Source organism: Notamacropus eugenii, chromosome 3 (genome assembly GCF_028372415.1).
Source record: "Notamacropus eugenii isolate mMacEug1 chromosome 3, mMacEug1.pri_v2, whole genome shotgun sequence".
NCBI classification, from domain to species: domain Eukaryota; kingdom Metazoa; phylum Chordata; class Mammalia; order Diprotodontia; family Macropodidae; genus Notamacropus; species Notamacropus eugenii.
In genome coordinates, this window is record NC_092874.1 from 286,532,356 (window position 1) to 286,556,139 (window position 23,784).

The window sequence follows — 23,784 nt, forward strand, 5'->3', positions numbered from 1 at the left end:
TTAACAGTTGTGTGACCCTGGGCAAGTCACTTAACCCTGTCTGCCTCAGCTTCCTCACCTGTAAAATGAGCTGGAGAAGGAAATGGCAAACTACATCAATCCTTTTGCCAAGAAAACCCCCATAAAGAGTCAGACATGACCGAGCACCAACACTTACTAGCCATGAGACCCCAGATAAGACACTGAACCCTTATTTGCCTTAATCCATGGGAGAAGGAAATGGTAAACCACTCCAGTATCTTTGCTAAGAAATCCCCCTGAACAGTATGGTCCACAAGGTCACGAAGAGTCAGACTCGAGTGACCAACAACATGTGTCAAGGACTGTGCTGGCTGCTGGAGATACAAAGAAAAAACAAACAGTCCTTGCATTCTAATAAGCATTTATTAAACATCTACTATGTTCTCAAGAAACCCAGACCCAAGTGAACTGGTCCTGGCCCATTTTGCACACATAGGCCTTCACCAGTCAACTTGTTTTCCGAACAACTCAGATGAAGCCTTGAAGGCACACTGCTCAGCTATGCAGAGGACGGAGCTGAGGGGGACAGGGCTCATATGCTGAATGAATCAGGATTCAAAGATATTTCAACAATCTGCAAGGCCAGGTTGATGAAATGTAAGAGAGAAATAAAACCTTTGCATTGAGCATTGAAAAACTCTTCCTTTTCAAAAAAAATAAATAAATAAACCATGTGCATGTATGTGAAAGGAAGCTTGATGTAACAGTTTACATAAAGGAAACAAAAGCAGGGAATTTAATTGAAGGTAGATTTTACATGAGCCCCTAGTGAGAAGTCAGTTAAAAAGAATCATGCAAACACAGGCGATGTACATAACAAGGGAGGCAACAGGGCCCCCAAGTCTTGACTAGTAGTCTCTCCTGCCCCAGTCTTGACTAGTAAAAAGAATTCTAGGACAGGCACATGGTATAAGGAAAAGAGATAGGGCCTTGGTGGCAAGAAAATCTGAGTTCCAGATCTACCTCTGACACATTCAAGTTATGTGACCTTGGACAAGTCACATAACCTCTAAGTGCTCTGAACAACTCTCTAAGACTCGAAGTTGAAATGAAGGTGTCATCCTGCATTGGGAGAAGAAATGTACTCATCTAGGAGTTCCCCAGACAAACGAAATCACAGATCCAATCCCTATCCCTATCCTAAAACAACCATACTTGAATTTATATTTTATTGCTTTAAGGGTCAGGGAGTCTTTTCTTTATAATAACCCTGCAAAAGTATAAGGAACTCCCAGGTGAGGACTCTCCCTCTACCAAAGGAAGATGGTACCCTCTCTGAAGTCTGTAAGTCTTAAGAGTTGCCTCAGGCATTGAGTGGTTAAATGTCTTGGCCAGGGTCACATAGCTGGTGGGTGTCAGTGACAAGACTTGAACCCAAGTCAACTCAAGTCCAAAGCCAACTCTCTAGCTACCATACAGAAGTAATCCATATCATACTCATTATATGATGAAAAATCAGAGAAGTTTATTAGTTTGTCCATGGTCACACAACTATTATTCTACAGGTAACTCATATCATGTCCATTATATGAATGAGAAGTCAGAGAAATATAGTAGTGTGTCCAGGAACACACAACTCTCTACTGTTTTACAGCTGACTCATATCACATCCATTATATGGATGAGAAATCAGAGAAATGTAGTAGCTTGCCCATGGTCACACGGCTAGTAAGTATTTAAGCCAAGACCGAAATCCAAGTCTTCCAATGCCAGGTCTAGAGCCCTGTCTGCCATCTCACACTACCCACCATTCATACTCAGAGTACCAAGGCAAGTCCCACATCTTACGAGCATTGACAAAATGGAATCTGTCCACAGGAGAAGGTAAACAGGAGGATGAAAAGTCTTAAGAGGATGCCCCATTAAAAACAGGCAAAAGAACTAGAGATATTTAATCAGGATAAAAGAAGACTATGGAGGAGAGAACCAGGGATCACAGATATCCTCAGGTCCATAAAATATCGTCACGCAGAAGAGGGCAAACAGTGTCTTTTCAAGGTCAAAACTAAGAAGCTGCAATGTCATTCCCACTGCAGATATCACAGAGGGACCTCCCTTGATAAATGGTGATCTTAACAGCAAAGGAGAACAACCTCCAACTTATTAGATAAGACTAGAGATGTTGCCCAAGGCTCAGAAAGGTTGCTCATAGAACACCAATGGGGAAAAACTACAGGGAAGCAGATTCTGGTATCAATACAAGGAATCCTTTTCCAACAACTGAAACTCCTACAATCGAAAGAACTCCCTTGCCAGGACTGAGCTCCCTGTCACTGGAAGCATTCAAAGAGAGTCTGTTGTATATATGGATTCCCATAATGGGTGGGAAATTGGATTAGACTCACATTGTTGTTTGGAGTTTTCGGTCATATCCATGACCCAATTTAGGGTTTTTTTGGCAAAGGTACTAGTATGGTTTGCCAATTCCTTCTCCAGCTCATTTTACAGGGGAGAAAACTGAGGCAAACAGGGCTAAGGGACTTGCCCAGGGTCTAGTAGACTTATCATTTAAGATCCCTGAAGAGTTCTGTATGTCTCATACAACAAGTTAGACTTTCATCTTCTAACATATGCAACTTTCTTATAAGCCTAACTCTGCCAGCCAAAGATGAACTCAGAACCATTTTGATGGATGAGTCTTCACCACTCTCGGAATTCCTTTTCCAAAAGGGTTAAAAAAAATATTTATAAGATAGGATGCTTGTGATTTCATGTTCACCAAAAGCCAAGTCCCAAACTGAGCCCTCATCCTAGAGGTAAATGCCTAAAATCCAGCCTCCTGGGCAAGGAGATTCTCACCTCCTCCGGTCATTGAAGAAATTGGGCTTCTCAGCCTGAACAATGACCACATCAAAGAGATCCCGCCAATCCTTCCCAACAATGTACCGCATTCCTTTGTCCCTAGAACATTAAAACCACATTAGTCCGATATTAAAGGTGTCCTGGTATATTATTTTCCAAGTCTTGAAAGAAACTGGACCCAGCCCTCCAAGTAAGACACTATGGACTTACACAAAGCTGCTGGGGCTATTGGTGATAAGGAACATCTTCTTGCCATGATCCGCCAACTTGGCCAGCACCGCTCGGGTCTGCTCAGCATAGCAGATGTACTTCTCTAAGAGAGAAAGAGAGAAGTTCACACAGATGTTAAATTCACCAGAACGGAAGAGTGGAGAAGAAGATTGGATTTGAAAGTCAAGAAGACTTGAGTTCAGATCCTAGCTCAGATACTTATTAGCTGTAGGACCCCTAGGTGAGTCATTTCAACTCTTGACCTTGGTTAACTCATGTGGAAAATGAACAGGCTGGACTCCAGTGACCTGACACTAATACTACCACCATCCGGAAATAACGTTGTGGTTGGTGTCCCTGCCTCAAGTCCGTCCCCACTGCAATCCATCTTCCACTCTGCTATCAAAGTAATCTTAAAAGTCTGGTGTGACCCCCCTTGCCCCCGAGACACATACAGACACACAGACACACACACACACACACACATACACCATTTAATAAACTCCAAAGCCTCCCCATTACTTCCAGGATCAAACATAAAACCCTCCATCTGGCTTTAAAAGCCCTTCACAAGCCTGTATCCTCCCAGTGTTTTCCCTCAACTGTCCCACAACAATTCTATCATATCAACTCTATCATATCAACAACATTCTATCACACTCAACTCTAAGCTGCTTCTCAAATATGACAATCCATCACTCAACTGTGCATTTTCACTCTGTCCCCCATGCCTAGAATGGTCCCCTTCCCTCTTTCTGCCTCCTAGTTTCCTATAGGTCTCAGCTAAAATCCCATCTTTTGCCAGAAACCTTCACTCATTCCCTTCACCTTGATGCTCCCCTTGCCCCACAGCCTGTACATAATCTGGTTTGTACATAGCTGTTTGTGGGTTGTCTCCCTCAGGAGAATCTGAGCTCCTTTGAGGGTAGGGCCTGTTTAAGCCTTTTTTTGAATCTCTAGGGCTTAGCACAAAAATGTTTGTTGACTGACTAGCCTCTAAATCTATGAACTATAACCCAAAAGGTATTTCCTGAGTGTCTACAGGTCAATTTAATAGCACGTTTTTTAGCATGTTTAAGTTTTTAGTATTTATAAGTATTCAGTATGTGTAAGTTTTTTAGTATGTATGAGTACTTTGTATACAAGGTTTTTAGTATGTATAAGAATTTAGTATGCATAAGTTTGTTATGATGTGTAAGTACTTAGCATGCATAAGTTTTTTAGTATGTGTAAGTATGCAGTATGTATAAGTTTTTTAGCATGGTCAAGATATTGGGGGAAGCAGAGAAAGCAGGGCAAAAGGAAAACATAAGATACAGCTCATCTAGCTGTGTAGACAAGATGCTTGGGATAAGCACACAACAAAGAAGACACTTAAGTAAAATGGGGATAGAGTCTGGCCCTGAGGTTTCATTGGTATAGAAAAAGTCCAGGTGACAAAGCTCTTTCGACCAGGAGGTTGGGACTCTCTCTGCCTCTTAACTCACAGAGTTGCCCAGAGCACTGAAAAGTCAGGTGACTTGCCCAGGGTCACACAGCCAGGATGTGTCAGAGACAGGGCTCAAATTCAAGGTTCCCTGGTTCCAAGGCCAGTGCTCTAGCCACTCTGCCCACACTGCCTCTGATTAATTACAATGGGAGTTAGCCTGGACTCAAGGGAGGGAATGCGGTGCCTGCTTTCAAGTTTTTGGAAGGTTATGACACAAAAGATGGGATTGACCCCATCTTCCTAACACTGGTCACTCTGCCTCTTACTGGACCACAGATGTGGAGAGAAGGGACCTTCCAAGCTCTCCTCCTTTTACCATTTTTTTTTTTACCTTTTTTTCCTTCTCTCTCCTTTTAGAGAGTCCAACCCTGTCCTTTTACAAGCAACTGAGGCAATCAGAGGTTAAGTGAGTGCCCAAGATCACACAACTAGCAAGTGTCTAAGGCAGATTCAAATCCAGGCCTTCCTGACTCCAAGCCCAATGCTCTAGCCATGGCGTTTGACCCAGGGCAGTACCAGTGGAGAAGCTGCAAAAAGGCTAACTGAAGTCTTCTGTCAGGAAAATCTTCCTGATGATGAGAGCCGTCCAAAAGTACAGACACAGGCTGCCTTGGGAATTAGTGGGTTCTCTCTCACTGGCTGCCTTTAGACAAAAGATGGAGAAACACTTTCTGAGTGTCCTAGAGAGAGAATTCTTGTTCAGGGGAAGCTTGGACTTCAGGGCCACTAAGATGGGCCAGTTTTGGAATACTCTGGGTAAGAAGAGAGAAACAGCATAGCGAGAATAAAAATCTCTCAAACTACGGGGTCCTAGAAGAAGAAATCAGAACCTTGAGGGAACAAGATAAGGTTCCTATCATTCCTGGCCAGGCCTCTCTGCTCCTAGACTTGTCCCAAAGATGCTTTCTGTGAACCTATATGGGATGCCCTACCACCCCAGGGAGGCAAATGTACAGAGAATCCAGAAAAACATGAAAAGACTTATATGAACTGATGGAAAGTAAAACAATATGTCTAAGGACTGCAACAATGAAACCAGAAAGAAGAACTATAAAATAATGAAAAATGAATATTGGAAAATTCTCAAGAACATGCCTGGCCCCAAAGAAGACATAAAGGAAGACACCTCTTTCAACTCCTTTGCAGAGAAAGAGGTTAGGAGGGGGAAGGGGAATAACACTGCACATAAATGTCAGCATTCTTCATTTGTCCTTTTTAAAGTGTTATTTTTTACTTAAAGTAAATATTTGCTGGATTTTCCCCTTCTTGTAAAAAAAAATTCTTAGTTATAACAAACGGTTCTACAAGTAGAAATAGAGATGATGGTGTAAAAACAAAGCTCTGAAATGCAAAGCAAGCCTACGGAGCCACTTACACATTTCAGAGAAGGGGAGCTGTCTCTAGCCTCAGCTGTCCCTATCACAAATGCACAGGCATGGTGACCTCAAGTGCGCCCACTGCATCAAACTGAGATGAGAAAGCAGGAGCTACCACAGGACAGTCCCTGATCTTCTCCCTCTGGTCTCTGTTACCCCCAGGTTATGGATGGGAGAATGAATCCAGAAAGGCAGAGATACAGGGAAGGTGGCTCTGTTCTGAATTCATGGCACCTACAAACTCCAAAAGAATCTTAAGTTCCTAGCTCTAGACTGCCAAGGGATCTCAAAAACCATCTTGTCCAACCCCATGATTTACAGAAGGGGAATCAGAGGCCTAGAAAAGGAAAGCCAGTGGCCCAAACTCGCTCAGCTAGTAAGGGGGGCAGCCAAAATTCACACTGAGGTCCCATGACTCCAAGCTCAGGGCTCCTTCCCAAGTAGGTAACCTGACAAGATGCACCTCCACCCACAGGTGCAGGATGAGAGAAAAGCAGAAGGCATCTTAACAGAGAATGTGAAATTCTGAATTGTCAAGTTTGGGGATTTGGGGGATTTTTTTGTATTCCTTGTCTTAGCTCAGTGCCTGGCACACAGCAGGAGCTTAATAAACGCTTGACTAGACTCACCGATATCTGCTTCGATCGCTCTGTACATAATCCCCTTGGTGTGGACGTCTCTGATCGAATCCTGGCAAAAGATCAGTAGACTTGTAACCAGCCAAAAAAAAAAGGTCATTGAACCATTTTAAGAGACACAAGCTTGAATCACAATCCAATCCAACCGCCCTTAGAGTAATTACTGTCTAGTCTATGGTTCTGGCAGCACCTAAACATCAGTTTCATTCTCAGCTTTGTTCCTTTCCATAAATACCTCCTACTGCTGGGGAAGAAAAAAAAAGCCTATACTTTGGTGTGCATCAGTTTCAAAGCAATAATGACTGAGGGGGAAGATTTGCAAATGACTGTCATCATTCTCCCTTGAGCCCTCATGAGTGCTGGACAGCAGCTAGGCCAGCTTCAAGAGAACAACCAATTCAAGACAGCACAAGATCACAAAAGCTGGGCATCAAGTCCAACTTGTTCCATTTACAGATGGAGAAACTGAGGTCTATAACTTGACCAAGCTAGCAGTATACAGCAGAGCTAGAATTTGAATTCAGGTCACAAAGACATCAACCTAGAGGTGGAAGGGAACTCAGGGGGCCATCTAATCATTTTAAAGATGAGGAAACTGAATCCCAAGGAGTTTAAGTGACTTGCCCAAGGTCACAAAGGAAGAAAAGAGCGGGGCTCAAATTGGAACCCATGTCCTTTGACTCCAAAACCCTCTGCCCTATGTCAAGCTCATCTTTCTCTCTCTCCATAGTCCCCAGTCCCCAGTGATACCTCTAGCAGGTCAACTATGTCAAAGGGATCCTGTTTGGCCCAAAAGCCAAGCAACCAGCAGCCAGAGCAATATGGTGGCCACCCTCCATTCGTCAAATTATAAGGAGAGCTTCACTGTGTTGTTTGTCCCTGAAATTTGAAGGTTTGTGTCCCTTCCTGCCCCTGCCCAGCTAAAAGGTAGGAAAAAGCTAGGGCCTGAAAAGAGAGGACAGCATTAGCAAATACTTTCCTCCAGGTCTAAGAGTCTGCACTAGCCCAGCTGCTGAAGAACCCAAGTCCAGTTAACATAGCAGCACTGAGTCAAACCTATGAACACTACAGGAGCAACTAGATGGCACAATGGATAGAGCACCCAGTCTGGAGTCACAAAGACTCATCTCCAAGAATTCAAATCTGGTCATAGACACTTACTAGCTGTGTGACCCTAGGTAAGTCACTTTACTCTGCCTGCCTCAGTTTCCTCATCTGTAAAATGAGCTGGAGAAGGAAATGGCAAACCCCTCTAGTATTTCTATTGAGAAAATTCCAAATGGGGTCACAGAGAGTTGGATACAACTGAACAATAACATACTACTATAGATGCTATAGAAAGGCACTCTAGCACAAAGAGATGTGGACAGGCTGGAGGCAATAAGTAACCTTGCATGGAAATTAACTGGTCACCAACCTAGAAATCATTAGTTCCCAAATTCACTTTTCTATATAGATTATTTCTTTCCTCCCTCTCTAGGTTAAAAACAAAAACAAAATAAAACAGGCTATCTGCTCATATAGAGACAGGATTATTGACTATAATGTCAGGGATGAGGAACATGAGGCCTCATATGGCCTTCTAGGCCCTCGAGTGCAGCCTTCTGACTGAGTCCAAGTTTTACAGAACAAATTCTTTTATCAAGGGGATTTGTTTTGTGAAGTTTGGATTCAATCAAAGGGCCACTCTTAAGGACCTAGAGGCTCACATGTGACCTCAAAGCTGTAGGTTCCTCACCCCTGGTACTATATCCTTTCACTTAAAGATATTTTTTTTCAAAACTGAACGCTGTGCAATTATAATAACCAAGCTTAGCCCCACGATGATTTAAGAAAATGCACCTTCTTTGTAGAGGTGGGGGACTAGGAGTATGGAACAAGGGACATACCATCAGCCTCTGCTTTAGTTTGCTTTGCTCAAGTGCTTTTTTAATGGTTATAAGCAATAGTTCACTAGACATGAAGGAGGCAAGGGTCTCTTTGAAAATGGAGGAGATATTTTACAGAGATATCAATAAAAGGGGAGGAGGGATTATGTTGAAAAAATTATGTTGTAAAATTGTAATAATCAAGTTTGGCCCAAAGAAGAGATAAGGAATACAACCTCCTATCCTTCTCTATAGAGGTGGAGGACTATGGGTAAGGAACACCATATGCAACGTCTGATTTTTAAATGTATTGGCTGGTTTGGCTGGGCTTTCCCCTCGCTCCCTTTCATTCTTTATTTTAAGAGAAGGAGAGGAATATATTGGAAAGTTTTAGTGATGTAAAAACAAAAGATATAAGTAATTTTTTTAAAAGAGGAAGGAAGGAAAGAAGGAAGCAAGAAAAGGAGGGAGGGAAGGAAGAAAGGAAAGAAGGAAAAGTATTCATCAACTGGGTAATGTGGTATATTATATGAGCATAATCCAATATTATTGCACCATAAGAAACTATGAAAATAAAGAATTTGGAAAATTTGAGATTTATATAAGCCAGTACAGAACCAAGAAAATAATTCAAATAATTCTTCAATAATTCAATAATTAAAAAGCTCAAGATTCTCAAGCAAATGAAAAAATCCAAATTCTCCAAAAATAGCTGTGAAAATGTTTTAAAACCTAAATCTTTTCCATCTCCTCAGTCAAATGGAGCCAAAGCCCCGGCTCTCTTCCTGGGGCCCTTTCTCCTCCCCTCCTCCACACCAACCCCCATCTCAGCCTCAGATACAACCTTGACATCCTTGTAGAGATGCACAGGCTCGTAATCAAGGTTGTTCTTCAGAAAATACTCATTGACGCAGGAAAGGAGGGTCATCTCAGGTAAGGAGAAGATATCCATGAACTGCTTCATTGTGTTTCCTTGAGAGCTCTGCAGAGAAAAAGGAAAGGGGGGCTTTAAAAGAGCAGAGACATAAACTTAAAATTTTGTGGAAATGAATGTTGAAAACTTTAAATAAATAGATGAATAAGAGCTGAGACACAGCCCGACAAAATGGAGGGTGGACTGGATCTGGCCACTTTCCACTCAAACAACTTTGGACAAGTCACTTCATCTCTGTTTCCTGGGTTCAAATCTTATCACTTGGGTGACCTTGGGTAGGTCTCAATCTCTCTGGGGCACAGCTTCCTCATCTGCAAAATGGGGGAAGAAGATAAGCATTTGTATAGTACCTACTATGTGCTAGGCACTGGGCTAAGTGCCTTACAAATATTATTTCATTCAAAAAAAACAAGGATATTGGACTGGAGATGTCAAATATAAGGCCTGCTACACCTCTAAGTGCAGCCCAAACCAGATTAAAATGTACCTAGGAAATACTAAATGAAATGAATAAAAATGCAACAAAACACAGATTATATGTAAACCTATATCGGATCGCACGCTGTTTTGGGGAGGGGAGAATGGAGGACGGTGGAGAAAATTTAAAACTTATGGAAGTGAATGCTGAAAATGAAAAATAAATAAATTCATAAAAAAATAAACAAACATAGGTAATGTTCATTTGTGGTTTTCTAAGTCAATATGTGGCCCAAGGTTCTTTCCATCTTTATGAGTCTACCTGTGCAATCTGAGGTAAATCTCTTAACCTCTCTGGGCCTTAGGAGACCTAGATCAAGGAAGCATCTTAAGCACTTTTTTATGTCATGTATTTGCAAGCCTGTGAGTCTCTGCAAAATGAATGAACCTACGAATATGTTAATCCATCCATTGTTTGGTGGTCAGTAGATTTTCATTCATGTCCACCCCTTCATGACCCCATTTGGAGTGTTCTTGGTAAAGATCCTGAAGTGGTCTGCCATTTCCTTCTCCAGATAATTTTACAGACGAGGAAACTGAGGCAAACAGGGTGAAGTGACTTGCCCAGGGTCACACAGCAGGTAAGTGTCTGAGGCCAGATTTGAACTCAGATCCTCCTAACTCCAGGTCCAGTGTTCTGTCCACTCTGCTGCACTGGGAGCTCTTTCTCCTGGCCAATTCTCCAAAGGCAGAAGTGATATTCCATTACTGATATTTGCCAGAAAATATTTCTAAGATAGTGAGAAAAAAATGCCCATCTTTTTCCGATTACCTTTCCATAGAAGTCACTCATCTGTTCGAGGGGCACATGGGAGCCTTCGTACATTTCAATGACTTCTTCATCAGGGACAACACTGAGCCCTCTGGTCGTCAGAAAGGAAGACAGTTCAGTGACAGCAAAGCTAGCGATTTCTAACAGATTTTTCTTAGGAACAAAGCCCTAAAGGCCTCCCAAATCCCGCACTACCATACAAGGAAGGCTTTCCATCTGCAGACCCATCACTAAGTGACCTGAAGTTAGTTAACATCAGTCCCTCAGTTTCCACATCTAGAACAAGTGGAGAAGACACTCCTTGCTGTTTGTCTACCTCAAGGAGATGGAGGTTTTAAATCTTTTAAACGTGACTGAAAAAGTGGTAGCTTGGTGTAGTATTTAGGGAGCTGGCCTGGAAGTCAGAAAGACCTGCATTCAAATCCTACCTATATAATACATACTAGCTGTGTGTCCCAAGGCAAGTTAGTTAACTTCTCACTGCCCCCAGAAAAGGGGTGTTCATTCTTCATTTTCAAAGATGTCCTGACATGGCTAGTTAAGTGACTTGCCCAGGGTCACATAGCCAGTAAGTGTCAAGTGTCTGAGGCTGCATTTGAACTTGGGTCCTCCTGACTCCAAGGCTGGTGCTCTATCCACTGCTCCACCTAGCTGCCCCTACGAAATGGATTTCAGTGAGGCAAAGTTACACAAAGTCATCAGCTTCACTCTCTCCTCCAGAGCCATCAGAGGGCAACAGGGCAAGCCAGAAAAGTCAACACAACTGGCGTATCCATAGTGATGAAATCCAGGCTCCCAGAATTAGCCAAGCAGAAATACTTAGTAATCAGGGCAAGGGTCTAGCGCAAACCTCATAGAGGCCTTTACATGAGCAGCGACCTTGGAAAAAGGCCATGACGCACGTCAGAGATGAACATACATTTCCTCTTACCTGTACACAGTTCCCAGCTGGATATAATGGAAAGCATCAATCTTCATCAACATGGCCTTTAAAAATAAACACAGTTTACATGGTAACTTTATATATTTTAAAGGAACAGCAACTTGTATGTAATGGATTTGCAGCTTTATGTACAATCACCTTTTTTTATTTTACTGTGGTATGGAAATGCTTGTTTTATTATACGAATCAAAAATAAAATAATTTTTAAAAAACAAACATAAACAACTCAGAATGATCTCCATTTTTACTGAAAAGATTTCATTCGTCTCAGATGGACAAATGAAAGGATGTCATTACTAATAGTATAACCATTATCTTTCTAAAACAAGGAAGCAAACTATCTTCTGATGGAGGGTAGAGGGAGAAAATAAACGTTTATGTATGTGTTCCAGGCACTGTGCTAAGTGTTTTACATGTATTATCTCATTTGATCCTTACAACAATCCTGGAAGGTAGGTACTATTATTATCCCCATTTTTCAGCTGAGGAATCTGAGGTAAACAGAGGTTAAGTGACTTGTCCAGGGTCATACAGCTAGTAAGTGGATGAAGCTTCTGATAAGACATGCATACCATTAGTTTCTCCATCTGTGAAATGAGGGGGTTGGACTCAAGATCTTTCAGGGGCCTTTCCAGCTCTCACTCTATAATTCTACCTGGGCAACCTTAGACAAGTCACCTGGTTTCTCTGGGCCTTAGGACCTTTATCTCCAAATAAGGGGCCAGAGCAAGGAATTCTCACCATTTTCGCATCCTAGACCTCCTTTGGAAATGTGAAGCCTGCACCCCCCTTCTCAGAATCATGTTTTCTTTTCATAATTGAAGGAAATGCTTGCTTTCAATTAGGTTAGGGAAAGTAAAGATGTACCCTTTTTTTCTATCCAGTTTCACATACCCCACCGAAATCTATCCACGGACCATCTTAAGATCCATCATAACCAGGCTGTTTAAGAACTCTGCACCAAGGGATCTCTACTGTCCCTTTTGGTTCTACATCTGTGAATCTGGTGACTTAGGTAGGTTACTTGGGCTTCATAGGTTTGGACTACAGAATTTATCATGTCCTTTCTAATATATAGAATGTCGAATTTTCTTTCTAATATAATGTCTAAATTTCTCATCACTGTGGGAGCCCCTTCCAGTAAGATAATCCCAACCTCTCCATACCTGTCCTCCATCCTGGGTGCTTTTGTCCATGCTTCTCCATAAATTCTCCATGAGAGAACCCATGCAACATTCCACTCGCCTTCCACTGCTATATATGGTGAGCACCCACACAAAAGGCACTCTCTACATAAGCATGTGCACACGCATGCACATATCACAGACATATATGGCAAATAAATATACCAATACAGTAGAAACCAACATTCAAAGCTCGGCAGTTTCCAGACGCTTCTGTCTATTAATAAGTAACTGAGTTCTACTAAAAAGACTGAAGATTGATGCTGTGAATAATTCCGTATTCCAAATTAGCCCATTTCTTTCTTCTTTTCACATGGCTTCTTTGAAAGAAATCCTCTCCAAAGTAATTTCTGGCTAATTCATACTAACTACCCCAAAACGCTAACAGAAAATCATTGCAGATCAATTTATACTGAGTAACAGACAAAGAACGAAATTGCCCCATTTTACAGGGCACCTATTGAGTCATGTACAGACTCTAATTATAAAGGAGGAGAAAAAAAGAATAAACTTACCCGGTGTACGTCATAATGCAGACCACGAATGGCGAAATTTGGGTCATATTCGTAGTTTCTTATCTCTGCAGGATACTAAAGAAAGAGGGGGGGAGGGTAAATAGCTTTAAATTACTGGATAAAAAGGGGGTGAAATGTGCATGCAACACACTCATAAATTTAATCTGAATTATTAACATTTTCTCTATGACTTTGTTAAACATAGAGAAGTAATAAATCAAATTCTCATTTGCTGATTTCCAAGATGAGAATGTTTACACTGAAAATTTGACTCTTCCAAGCCAGTTGCATCTGGCTGTAGCATCCACACCCCAGACTGGATTGAAGGTCCGAGGCCCTGGGATCCAGGCCATTCCACCTGGGTGACCTTGGGCATGGAACTTTACCTCATGAAACAAGGGGCTTGGATGAAAGATGCTCTGAGGTCCCTTACAGCTTCAGGTCTATCAGCCTAAGTCGGGCTGATGATGCCTTCTCTGAGAGGCCTTCCACCTCTACAATCGATTCAGTGAGCATTTGTTAAATGTCTACTATGTCCCAGGAACTGTTTGGGGTACTAGGGATACAGAGTTAACTCAACTGTCCTTGTTCCCCAAGAACTTACAGTCTACAAGAAGCATATAGCATCTAGCAAGATAAATAAACACAAAAGAAATTCAAAACAAACAAGTAATTTCAATGGGGGGGTAGACTGAGGTCATTAATAATTGGAAGGAGCAGGAAAAGTCTCTGGTAGGAGGTGGTATTTGAACTGAGCCTTAATGGGAATGAGAGATGGCAGAGGTGAGAGGGTGGGGCAAGCCAGGCATAGGAAACAGCCTGAGCAAAAGCTGGGAGGGAGAAGATGCTCTTTCATCCATTCATTCAGGATTTTATAGGAAGCACCTCAACATCACTGTTACAAATATTATTCATCATTGTATCCTAAGTGTATTTGAAAAGATACCAGAGGAGTTTGCCATTTCCTTCTCCAGCTCATTTTACAGATAAGGAGACTGAGGCAAACAGGGTTAAGTGACTTGCTCAGGGTCACACAGCTAGTGAGTGTCTGAGGCCACACTTGAACTCAGGTCATCCTCACCCCAAGCCATCTGCTCTATCCACTGCACCACCTAGCTACCCATAGAGATTAATAGCACCTAGCACTTACGTAGTAATTAAAGGTTTGACATTGTTGCAACATTCACATCATGCTTTAAGATTTGCAATGTTCTTTGTAAATATCACCTTATTTGATCTTTACAACAATAGGGAGGGGCTTTTTTTCATATTTTACAAGTGAGGGAACTGAGGCAGAGAGAGGTTAAATGAACTGCTGAGAATGATACAGTTACTAAGGCTGTATCTGAGGCTGAATTTTAACTCAGGTCTTCCTGACTGCGGGTTCAGCCTTTAATCCATTTTGACACAGAATTCAGGACAATTCAAATTCCAATTCTGACTCTGACGATGTCTGTGACCCCAGGCAAGTCATTTAACCTCCTAGTGCAGGTGAAATAAGGAGACGGACCGGATAACTCCTGATTACGTACGGTCATTAAGGCCATCCTCCCCCAATTTTGCAGCTCACAACCCACCCAGGAATCAAACTCTTACTTACCAGCCAACTCGGTATTTTTTTCTTTTAAGCTCTGCTGAATTTACTTCAATTTGCATAGAAGCCTTAAGGCTAAATCAAAAGCTAGCACAATTTCTGGTGCAGAAATAGCCTCTCTATTAAAACCTGAGCCACAGGGTGGGTGCCCCACGCCTGCCGCCACCAGGCTGGTAACAGCAATCAGCCCCAAAGCTCTGGGAAGCTACGGGTCCAGCACCTGTTTACGGAGCCTGGGCAAGGTCAGCATCAGGTTTCCTCCCTGCCAGGACAGTGGCAGATGTATATTTAGCTATTAACCTTTACATTATAAGTTGGACACAAGCCCAAACACATCTCAGTTATCAGAAGTGTCCTTTTAAAGGCACCTCTAGGGATGGCAAAATATAAGCTCCCTCTGCTAAGCTATAATGATGATGATGACAGCATAATATTAAATGCTATTATTAATATTAATATTAAATCATATTATCAATAAACATTATTACAACATCCAATTATTATAACAATAAACATATATTATTGTTATAAATCTTATATATTTTAAAGTTTGCAAAGCACTTTATATATTATTATACAGTATAAAAGCTCTTTATATATCATTGTTATAAATCTTATGTAAGTTTTTTGGTTTGCATTTTATACATCACTATTATAATCTTACAAATTTTAAGGTTTGCAAAGCACTTTACATATTATTATTATAAATCTTATGTTTTAAGGTTTGTAATACATTTCATACATCATTACTATAAGTATTATAAATTAAAGTACTTTATATATCAATATTATAAATCTTCTAAATTTAATTTACATATTGTTGTTACAAACCTTATACGTTTTAAGGTTTGCAAAGTACTTTGTATATCATTATTATAAATCTTCTAAATTTTAAGGTTTGCAAGGCACTTTATAAATGTTATCTCATTTGATCCTCACAACTATCCTGGGACATTGGTGCTATTATTATTATTCCCATTATACAGATGAGGAAACTGAGGTCCAGAGGTTTCCAAGATAATATAAAATGCCAGATTTGAAGCCAGGTCCTTGAACTCCTGGACCATAAGCTAACGGGACAGCTGGAATCAGAACCTGACTACTAACCCAACCCCCTTTCAATGAAGCCAGGCTTTCCCCGCTGGAAAGTCAAGGAAATGAGTATTGATCTAGTACAGAGCAAGAAGGAGTGTCTTTCTCTTCCCTCATTAAATATTCTCACTAGGATGAAGACATTCATTGCTCTCCCATCAAACAAGTGAAATATTTTATACAAGGCAACAGGGCAACTCAGTGTCAAGAGAGCCAAGCCAAGCAAGGAACTCTTACTATCATCGGAGTACTGCGTCGTCTTGGTTGTGAAAGGCAATCGGTCACTGATATGCCAAAAATGACATAATAAAACACAAAGTGTGGCAGCTGCATCAGATGCCACGGCAGACACTCCTCCTTGGCCAATGAACTTGGCTCGCTATAATTCAAGTCACTCACATCATGGCAACTTAAGTCACCAAGAACTCAGCTACAACAATATGGTAACTTTGGTCGCTTTAATAGAGTTGGTTGGTCTATAAAACAAGAAAAATACCCATGAGCCCTATACCTCGAAGGATGGCTGGGAGCCAAGAGTTAGAATAATTAGAATAATTTAGTAATCTGTCCAGCCCTCCAGGTATCCAGTCTGCTGTAGCAGATCAGAAGGGGGTATCCTTCCCCAACAATTAAAATTACAGGATCATAAATTTAAAGTTAGAAGAAACCTCAGAGTCTAACCCCCACAGTTTCCAGACAAGGAAACTGAAGAACAGAAAAGCTCAGGGATTGCCCTAGAGCAGAGGTGGGGAAGCTGGGGCCTTGAGGCACACACCTATTAAATATCTGGAGTAGTCCTGATCGAAGGTGATAGGGGCAAGATGCAGATGAGATACATAGAATGTTTATAGACTGGGCAGTGTTTTGAATCTTTTTGCTTGAATATGTTCATTTGTTAAATGGATTTTTTTTTCCTCCAATTTTGACAGGGGTAGGGGTTGCAATAGTGATGGATAAAGAAGACCATCAACTTTTTTTTAAACACACAGAAGAGAACAGAAGGAAATACGGACAAGAAGGACAGTTTTGAAAGTAACATGTAGAGTCTATTACATACTTCTACAAAAACCAGGGGTACAAAATGGAGATTTGTAATTTCATGTATAATTCTCTTTTATGTGTTCTACTGTCTATACAGAGGTGCTCATTTGTGTGTGTGTGTGTGTTGAAGTTCAAAATAAAAATAAAATGTACATATATGTGTGAGTTAAGATTTGAACTAAAGTCTTCCTAACTCCAAATTCACTTCTTTATCCACTATTTATTTTGGATATGTGTCTGATTTGCTCATCTGGTTACAAGTTGTATACCACCTCACCCCCCCCACCACAGGCAGCATATAAGTTCCCTGGGGGCAGACTTTTCATTTTGTCTTTGTATCAGCAGTGCTCAGCCACTGGGCCTGATACAGAGAAGGTGCTTAATAAATGCTTTCTGAATTAAAGGAAAAAAATAACTTCAGGCACAGCCAGAGAGACCTGGGCAAAGGCCATTTCAGCCCAAAACTGATTTCTGACTTGCTACTTATGACGAAAAAGAAAGCGAAAGGATAAGGATAAGAGGAAGGAAGGAAGGAAGGAAGGAAGGAAGGAAGGAAGGAAGGAAGGAAGGAAGGAAGGAAGGAAGGAAGGAAGGAAGGAAGGAAGGAAGGAAAAGAGGGAAGGGAAGGAGAGAAGATGGAAAAAGGGAAGGAAGGAGGAGGGAAGCTGCAATCTGCAAGCCCAGCTTACCCGATGCTCATTGATGAGGAGGTCTCGAGCAGCATTAAAGATGAGGGTGTGGAGGTGCTTAGAATAAAATACAAGGGTATAGTCATAATCGAAGCCATAGATTTCAATGTCTGACAGACTCATTTCATTGTTGGAGAAAATTGCATCTGGATTCAACAAGCTGCTCATAATTGAAGGGATCAGGTCTGAAAGCAACAGAAAAGGAAAATCTTAGCTCTCATTAAGATATAATAAATTATGAGTCCCGAAGGACAGCTGAGATTTCTCAGTAAAGGAATGGACAAATGAATCATGGAAGGAGGGTTTTGTTTTCTCTTAACTGAGTCACAAGATGAACAGTTTTGTACTTAGGGGAGGAGTTTTTCAAATGTCCCAGAGCCTTCCAACTAAACTCCTTTTCCTTACTCATTCCGAATCTTCACAAACGTTTTTGCTCACTGGTCCTTAACAGAACAAACACATCCACCGTCATTTCGGCTCTCCCATCTCTAAGAATCCTGCTTTGCCTCAAGTATGAATAATGGATTCAAATCAATCTTCCTAAGGAACAAGCCAAAACACATTTATCTCCAGCTCAAAAAGTTCCCCTGGTTCCCTACTGCTCCCAGGATAAATTAGAAACCTGCTGGCCTGACATTCAAGGCCTTCCATCTAACTTTCCCAGTCTTATTTCACATTACTCTCCCACACACATTCACCCAAACTGGCCTAACTGTTTCCAGAACGCCACATTCCATCTCCCAACTACTAAGTTCATTTGCAAAGGCCTGGAATATACTCTCTCCTCATCTCCACCTTTCATGGGCATTTGTACATCCTTCTTTTTTATTAATGCTCAATACAAGACTTCCAGGAAGCCTTCTGAGGTACCTCCTCCTTTCCCACCCCATCTCTCCTGAACTGTTAGCTTAGATGACGCATTCTATCTGTCAATTTCATTTCTCTATACCATTCGACCCAAAATATAACATTAATAAAAAAAAAAATGCAGGCTTAGTATTAGAGGCCTTGAGTTCAAATGTTTATCCTGTCACTGACTTTATGTATTACCTTGGCAAGTCACTTAACATTTGCAGGGGAGGGAGGGAAGACAACGAGGGTTAAGTAATTTGTCCAGGGTCATACAGCTAGCTAAATGTCTGAGATCAGATTTAAACGCCAGGTGCTCCTGACTTCGGGGCTGGTGCTCTATACACTGTCCCACCTAGCTGGCCCCCATTTAACTTTTTATATTCGATTTTCTTATCTGGAAAAATAAGCAAAACCAAGTGTTGGAATAAGCAATGTGGTAGCACGAAAAGAACACTGACTCTGGAGTCAGAGCATCTGAAGAATTCCTGTTAGCAAAGTCCCCTCACCTCCCTGAGCCTCAGTTTCCTCACTGGTGAAAAAAGTGTTGACCTAAATGTTCCCCCAAGATCCTTCCAACTCTAGCATCCTGTGACCTAGCAAGGAACCTAAGATGCCAAGCAACAAGGATGGTTGTAAGAGCCAAGATCCAGTCAGGAGCCAGAGAGGGCCAGGTGCTTGGCCAGTAGGCAGAGCAAGACCTTCTTACTAGACTCTGATACAGTCAAGAGGCAGGCTGAATTCAATGAGCACAGTTGTTTGGAGAACTAAATATAAATAAAGGCATGAAAAATGAAAAGGGACCAAGAGGGAAAAATGAAAAAGTACCAATCAGACCAAGAGAAAAATTTTTGAAAGAAAAGCGCTTTGGCAGACTGAGCATGGTGGAAGAGGCACTGCAAGACCCGGATTCAAATCCTAATTCTTCTTGCTTGCTAATAATATATGTATTAATTAATATGTATTAATATGATAGAAATAATGTATGTAAGCAGCTTTGAAAATCATTAAGCACCAAATAAATAATATCATTATTAGTTAGAAAGAATCCCAAGCAAATCCTTACACTTAACAGTTTGCAGCGATGTAATCTAGGAGCGAGATCCAGACCTGGGAGGGACCTCAAATACCAACCCCCTCAGTATGCAAGTAAGGAAACTGAGGCCTAGAAAGGTGGTGTGACCTGCCACAGTCACACATGGAATAGGAGCCATGTATAGAAGTTGCAGAGGGTCAAATTCAGGTTTAATGTAAGGTGAATACCCTACCAATATAATGAAGTTACATGATGGTTGAGTGGGGCCTCTTAGGAGGGTGAAGGTTCCTCCTCCTTGGGGGGGGACTTGAAGTAATAACCACTCTCATAGAAGGGTTCAAGTAAGGGTTGAACCAGTTGATGTATGAGGCCTCTTCCAACTCCATGAATTCTAGTCACTGCCATTGTGGTGGTGATGGTAGTGATGATGGTGGTGATGGTAGTGATGATGGTGGTGATGGTAGTGGTGGTGGTGATGGTGACAGTGATGGTGGTGGTGGTGGTGATGATGGTGGTGGTGGTGATGGTGATGGTGATGGTGGTGGTGGTGGTGGTGGTGGTGGTGGTGGTGGTGGTGGTGATGGTGATGGTGATGGTGGTGGTGGTGGTGGTGATGATGATGATGATAATGATGGTGACGGTGGTGGTGGTGATGGTGACGGTGATGGTGGTGGTGGTGGTGATGGTGGTGGTGGTGGTGATGGTGATGGTGATGGTGGTGGTGGTGGTGGTGGTGGTGGTGGTGGTGGTGGTGATGGTGATGGTGATGGTGATGGTGGTGGTGGTGGTGATGATGGTGAAGGTGGTGTTGATGGTAATGGTGGTGATGGTGGTGGTGGTGGTGATGGTGATGGTGATGGTGATAGTGATGGTGATGGTGGTGGTGATGATGGTGAAGGTGGTGTTGATGGTAATGGTGGTGGTGGTGGTGGTGATGGTGATGGTGGTGATGATGATGATAATGATGGTGATGGTGGTGGTGGTGATGATGGTGAAGGTGGTGTTGATGGTAATGGTGGTGATGGTGGTGGTGATGGTGATGGTGGTGGTGGTGGTGGTGATGGTGATAGTGATGGTGATGGTGGTGGTGGTGATGATGGTGAAGGTGGTGTTGATGGTAATGGTGGTGATGGTGGTGGTGATGGTGATGGTGGTGGTGATGGTGATAGTGATGGTGATGGTGGTGGTGGTGATGATGGTGGTGGTGGTGGTGATGATGATGATGATAATGATGGTGATGGTGGTGGTGGTGATGGTGGTGATGGTGACGGTGATGGTGGTGGTGATGGTGATGGTGGTGGTGATGGTGGTGGTGGTGATGGTGATGGTGGTGGTGGTGACGGTGATGGTGATGGTGATGGTGGTGGTGACGGTGATGGTGATGGTGATGGTGGTGGTGGTGGTGGTGACAGTGATGGTGATGGTGGTGGTGGTGATGATGGTGAGGGTGGTGTTGATGGTAATGGTGTTGATGGTGGTAGTGGCAGTGATGATGATAGTGGTGTTCTTGTTCTTACTGTTCTCTTCCTCCTCCTCCTCCTCCTCCTCCTCCTTCTTCCTTTAGTTCTTTTCTAAGAGGACCAAAGACATCAGAAGGGCAATGTCCTGACATGCACATGAAATGGATTTAAGTGACACAGTGCCCTCCCGTAATGACACGGACAGGATTACTGTATTAAGGAAGGAGTTGACCCGTGGGACTTCTGATCAACCAACAAACACATTTATTAAGCACCTACTAGCTGCCAGGTGCAGAGGATGCAAAGATACAAGTAAAACCATCGCTGCCCTCAAGGAGTTTATGATTCAGTGATTTTCAGTCCCTAAAAAAAAGGTCAAAGATGATTGTCAAGAGCTCCCAAATCACTCCACAAAACAGGCACTTCCACTTCCAGAAGGTGTCGAGGAAACCTAATTTTCAAACATCTCAAAATCCACCAAGAAAAGTATGCATGCTATTTTAGAGTCAGGAGGGTCCATGCTGCTGCCAAATGAGCCTGGGCTAATTGTTTACATATTTTTCTACCTGCCCCCCCCCCCCCCCCCAGCTCCTAGTAAGAACAGGAATGAAAAAGACAAATTTAGAAAGCTGATCCCCTATTTATAACAGAAGATGAGAGCCAGAATCAACAATTAGATTAAAAACACAGCCCAGCTCGTTTTACCCTGTTGCCTGAGGCTTTCAAACACGGCCCCTGCAAGACCTCTGCAGCTGCTGCCTCTGGCTGGACAGTATAATAAGGCTGTGAGTGCCATACTTCAGCAGCAGGTACCACAGCACAAGTTCTGAACTCTTCTTGCATCGTGGATTCTGCTGGCAGCCTGGTGAAGCCTTAAAAATCTTCTTTTTAAATCCATAAAAATCAAGCCTGTTTTGTTGTTCAATTAATTTCAGTCATGTCCAACTCTTCATGATCCCATTTGGGGCTTTCTTGGCAAAGACACCAGAATGGTTTGCCATTTCCTTCTATGACTCATTTTACAGATGAGGAAACTGAGGCAAACAGGGCTAATCTACTTGCCCAGGGTCACACAGTTAGTGTTTGAGGCTGCATCTGAATTCAGAAAAATGAGTCTTCTTGACTCCTGGTTCAGCATTCTACTCACTGTACGACCTAGCCATCCTTACAATCAAACATAGGATTGCAAATGAAAATAAAGATGAATGAAAATAAAAAATCTTTTTCTTCCATTAAAGTTCATGGACCTCCTGAAATCTATCCACAAACCTCTGGTGGTCCATGGATCCCAGATTGAGAACCTCTATGGTACAGGCCTGCGGGGTGGGGATGAAATACTGGATCTGGAATCAGGAAGACTTGAATTCAAATTCTGCCTCAGACACTTACTGGCTTTGAGACACTGGCCACGTGATTTAGCCTCTCAGGCTCAGTTTCTTCATCTGTAAAATTAAAATAATAATAGCACCCAGCTCACAAGGTTACTGTAAGATTTACATATGCACAGTGCTTTGCAAACCTTAGAATGCTGCATAAATTCTAACTACTGTTAGTGTAGTAGTGGCTTTGGTTTTTCCTCTTTAAATAAACCAAGAAATCACATAAAAAGAGTGTTTCCAAGTAATTTGTAGAGAAAGTAAGATTTTTTTATAACAAAAAAAGACCACCAATTGAGCCATCCTCAGCAGTACTAAGCTGACAAAAGGTACCAAGTCAAATCAAGACTAATAACACAAGAGTTGAGGTCTTTTGTTATATATAAAATATTAAAACTCTTATAAAAAATAAGAATGAATTTTTGGTATTCATTTTTTATTTATCATTGAAAACATTTACTTTCTCCCTCTCCCCTGTGGCCTCCCTGTAGCCCCAATTGAATAATTTTTAAAAAGTCAAAATATAATCCTCAAAGCAAATATTCATAGTCCAGCAAAACAATGTCCCATATTGGCCTTGTCCAAAATTACATGTTGGAAGGATTCTGAAATGAACCATCGACAGTGGCCCAAGCCTTGGACGTATTCCACTTTTCCTTTAGAGTATCTAGTCCCAATTAGTGTTCCAAAAAAATCAAGTAATCTTCCTTTTCCCAAAGCCTTCAGCATTAGAATATCCTAGCATGATCCTCGGGAGTGGGTTATAGCCACAATAAGAGATGGAGATACACCCAAGTGTTTCATAACTGGTGATTCCAAATGGACTCATTGGAGAAGTCTCTCTCTGGCCCCATGTTGAAGAAGGGAAATTCCCGAGGCACACAAGACAGAGCCATGAGGAACGTGATGGAGCTGGTCCCAGGAAGTAACCAAGCTGGAAGGCACCCAGCCACAAGGAGCAGAGAAGCCAACCTGGTGAAAATAATCCTACCACATGGGGGGAAACTCCAGATTGAGAGCTGAGCTGGAAGCTGAGGGCTCAGCAGACCAAGAAAATCAGAGGAACCAGGGAGTATCCTAGCCGGAGCGTTGGCAAGAAAAGGAGGCAGGGAATGTGCAAGACCCCAGAGGGAGGTCCCAGAGAGATGTCACCTCCACTCAAGCTTCTCAAGTCGAACTGAGCTACATGGAAGACTAAGCTGCCTGGAATGCTGCCGATCCTCGGGAAAAAGAACTCACCAGAAGAAAATTACTTCTGCTGGCTTTTATGGTTGTTTAATGTGCAATTAGCTTTTCCTTTCCTTAGTTCAGAATGCCTGAAAAGAAGTAGGCCCCTCAGAGAAACATAAGCTAAATGCCACTGTGCCCAGTGGCTTATGGGGAGAGGGGGTCTGAGCTAGAGAGATCATTTAGAGAAG

General features: G+C 42.1%; 1 protein-coding gene across 2 annotated transcripts in view; it reads right to left on the reverse strand.

The window, feature by feature from the left end:
• Positions 1-23,784, reverse strand: part of NT5DC3 (5'-nucleotidase domain containing 3) — a 76,287-nt gene that overhangs the window by 23,203 nt on the left and 29,300 nt on the right. For both annotated transcript variants that reach the window (XR_011977384.1, XM_072655760.1), the window contains exons 2-9: positions 17,646-17,830; positions 13,230-13,304; positions 11,519-11,574; positions 10,588-10,678; positions 9,249-9,386; positions 6,528-6,588; positions 3,034-3,136; positions 2,821-2,922 (exon numbers count right to left, since the gene is read on the reverse strand). Coding sequence is in view for 1 of the 2 variants with exons in the window: in XM_072655760.1 (XP_072511861.1) it covers positions 2,821-2,922; positions 3,034-3,136; positions 6,528-6,588; positions 9,249-9,386; positions 10,588-10,678; positions 11,519-11,574; positions 13,230-13,304; positions 17,646-17,830 (811 nt within the window). In the remaining variant the exon portion in view is untranslated. The remainder of the gene's footprint in view (positions 1-2,820; positions 2,923-3,033; positions 3,137-6,527; positions 6,589-9,248; positions 9,387-10,587; positions 10,679-11,518; positions 11,575-13,229; positions 13,305-17,645; positions 17,831-23,784) is intronic.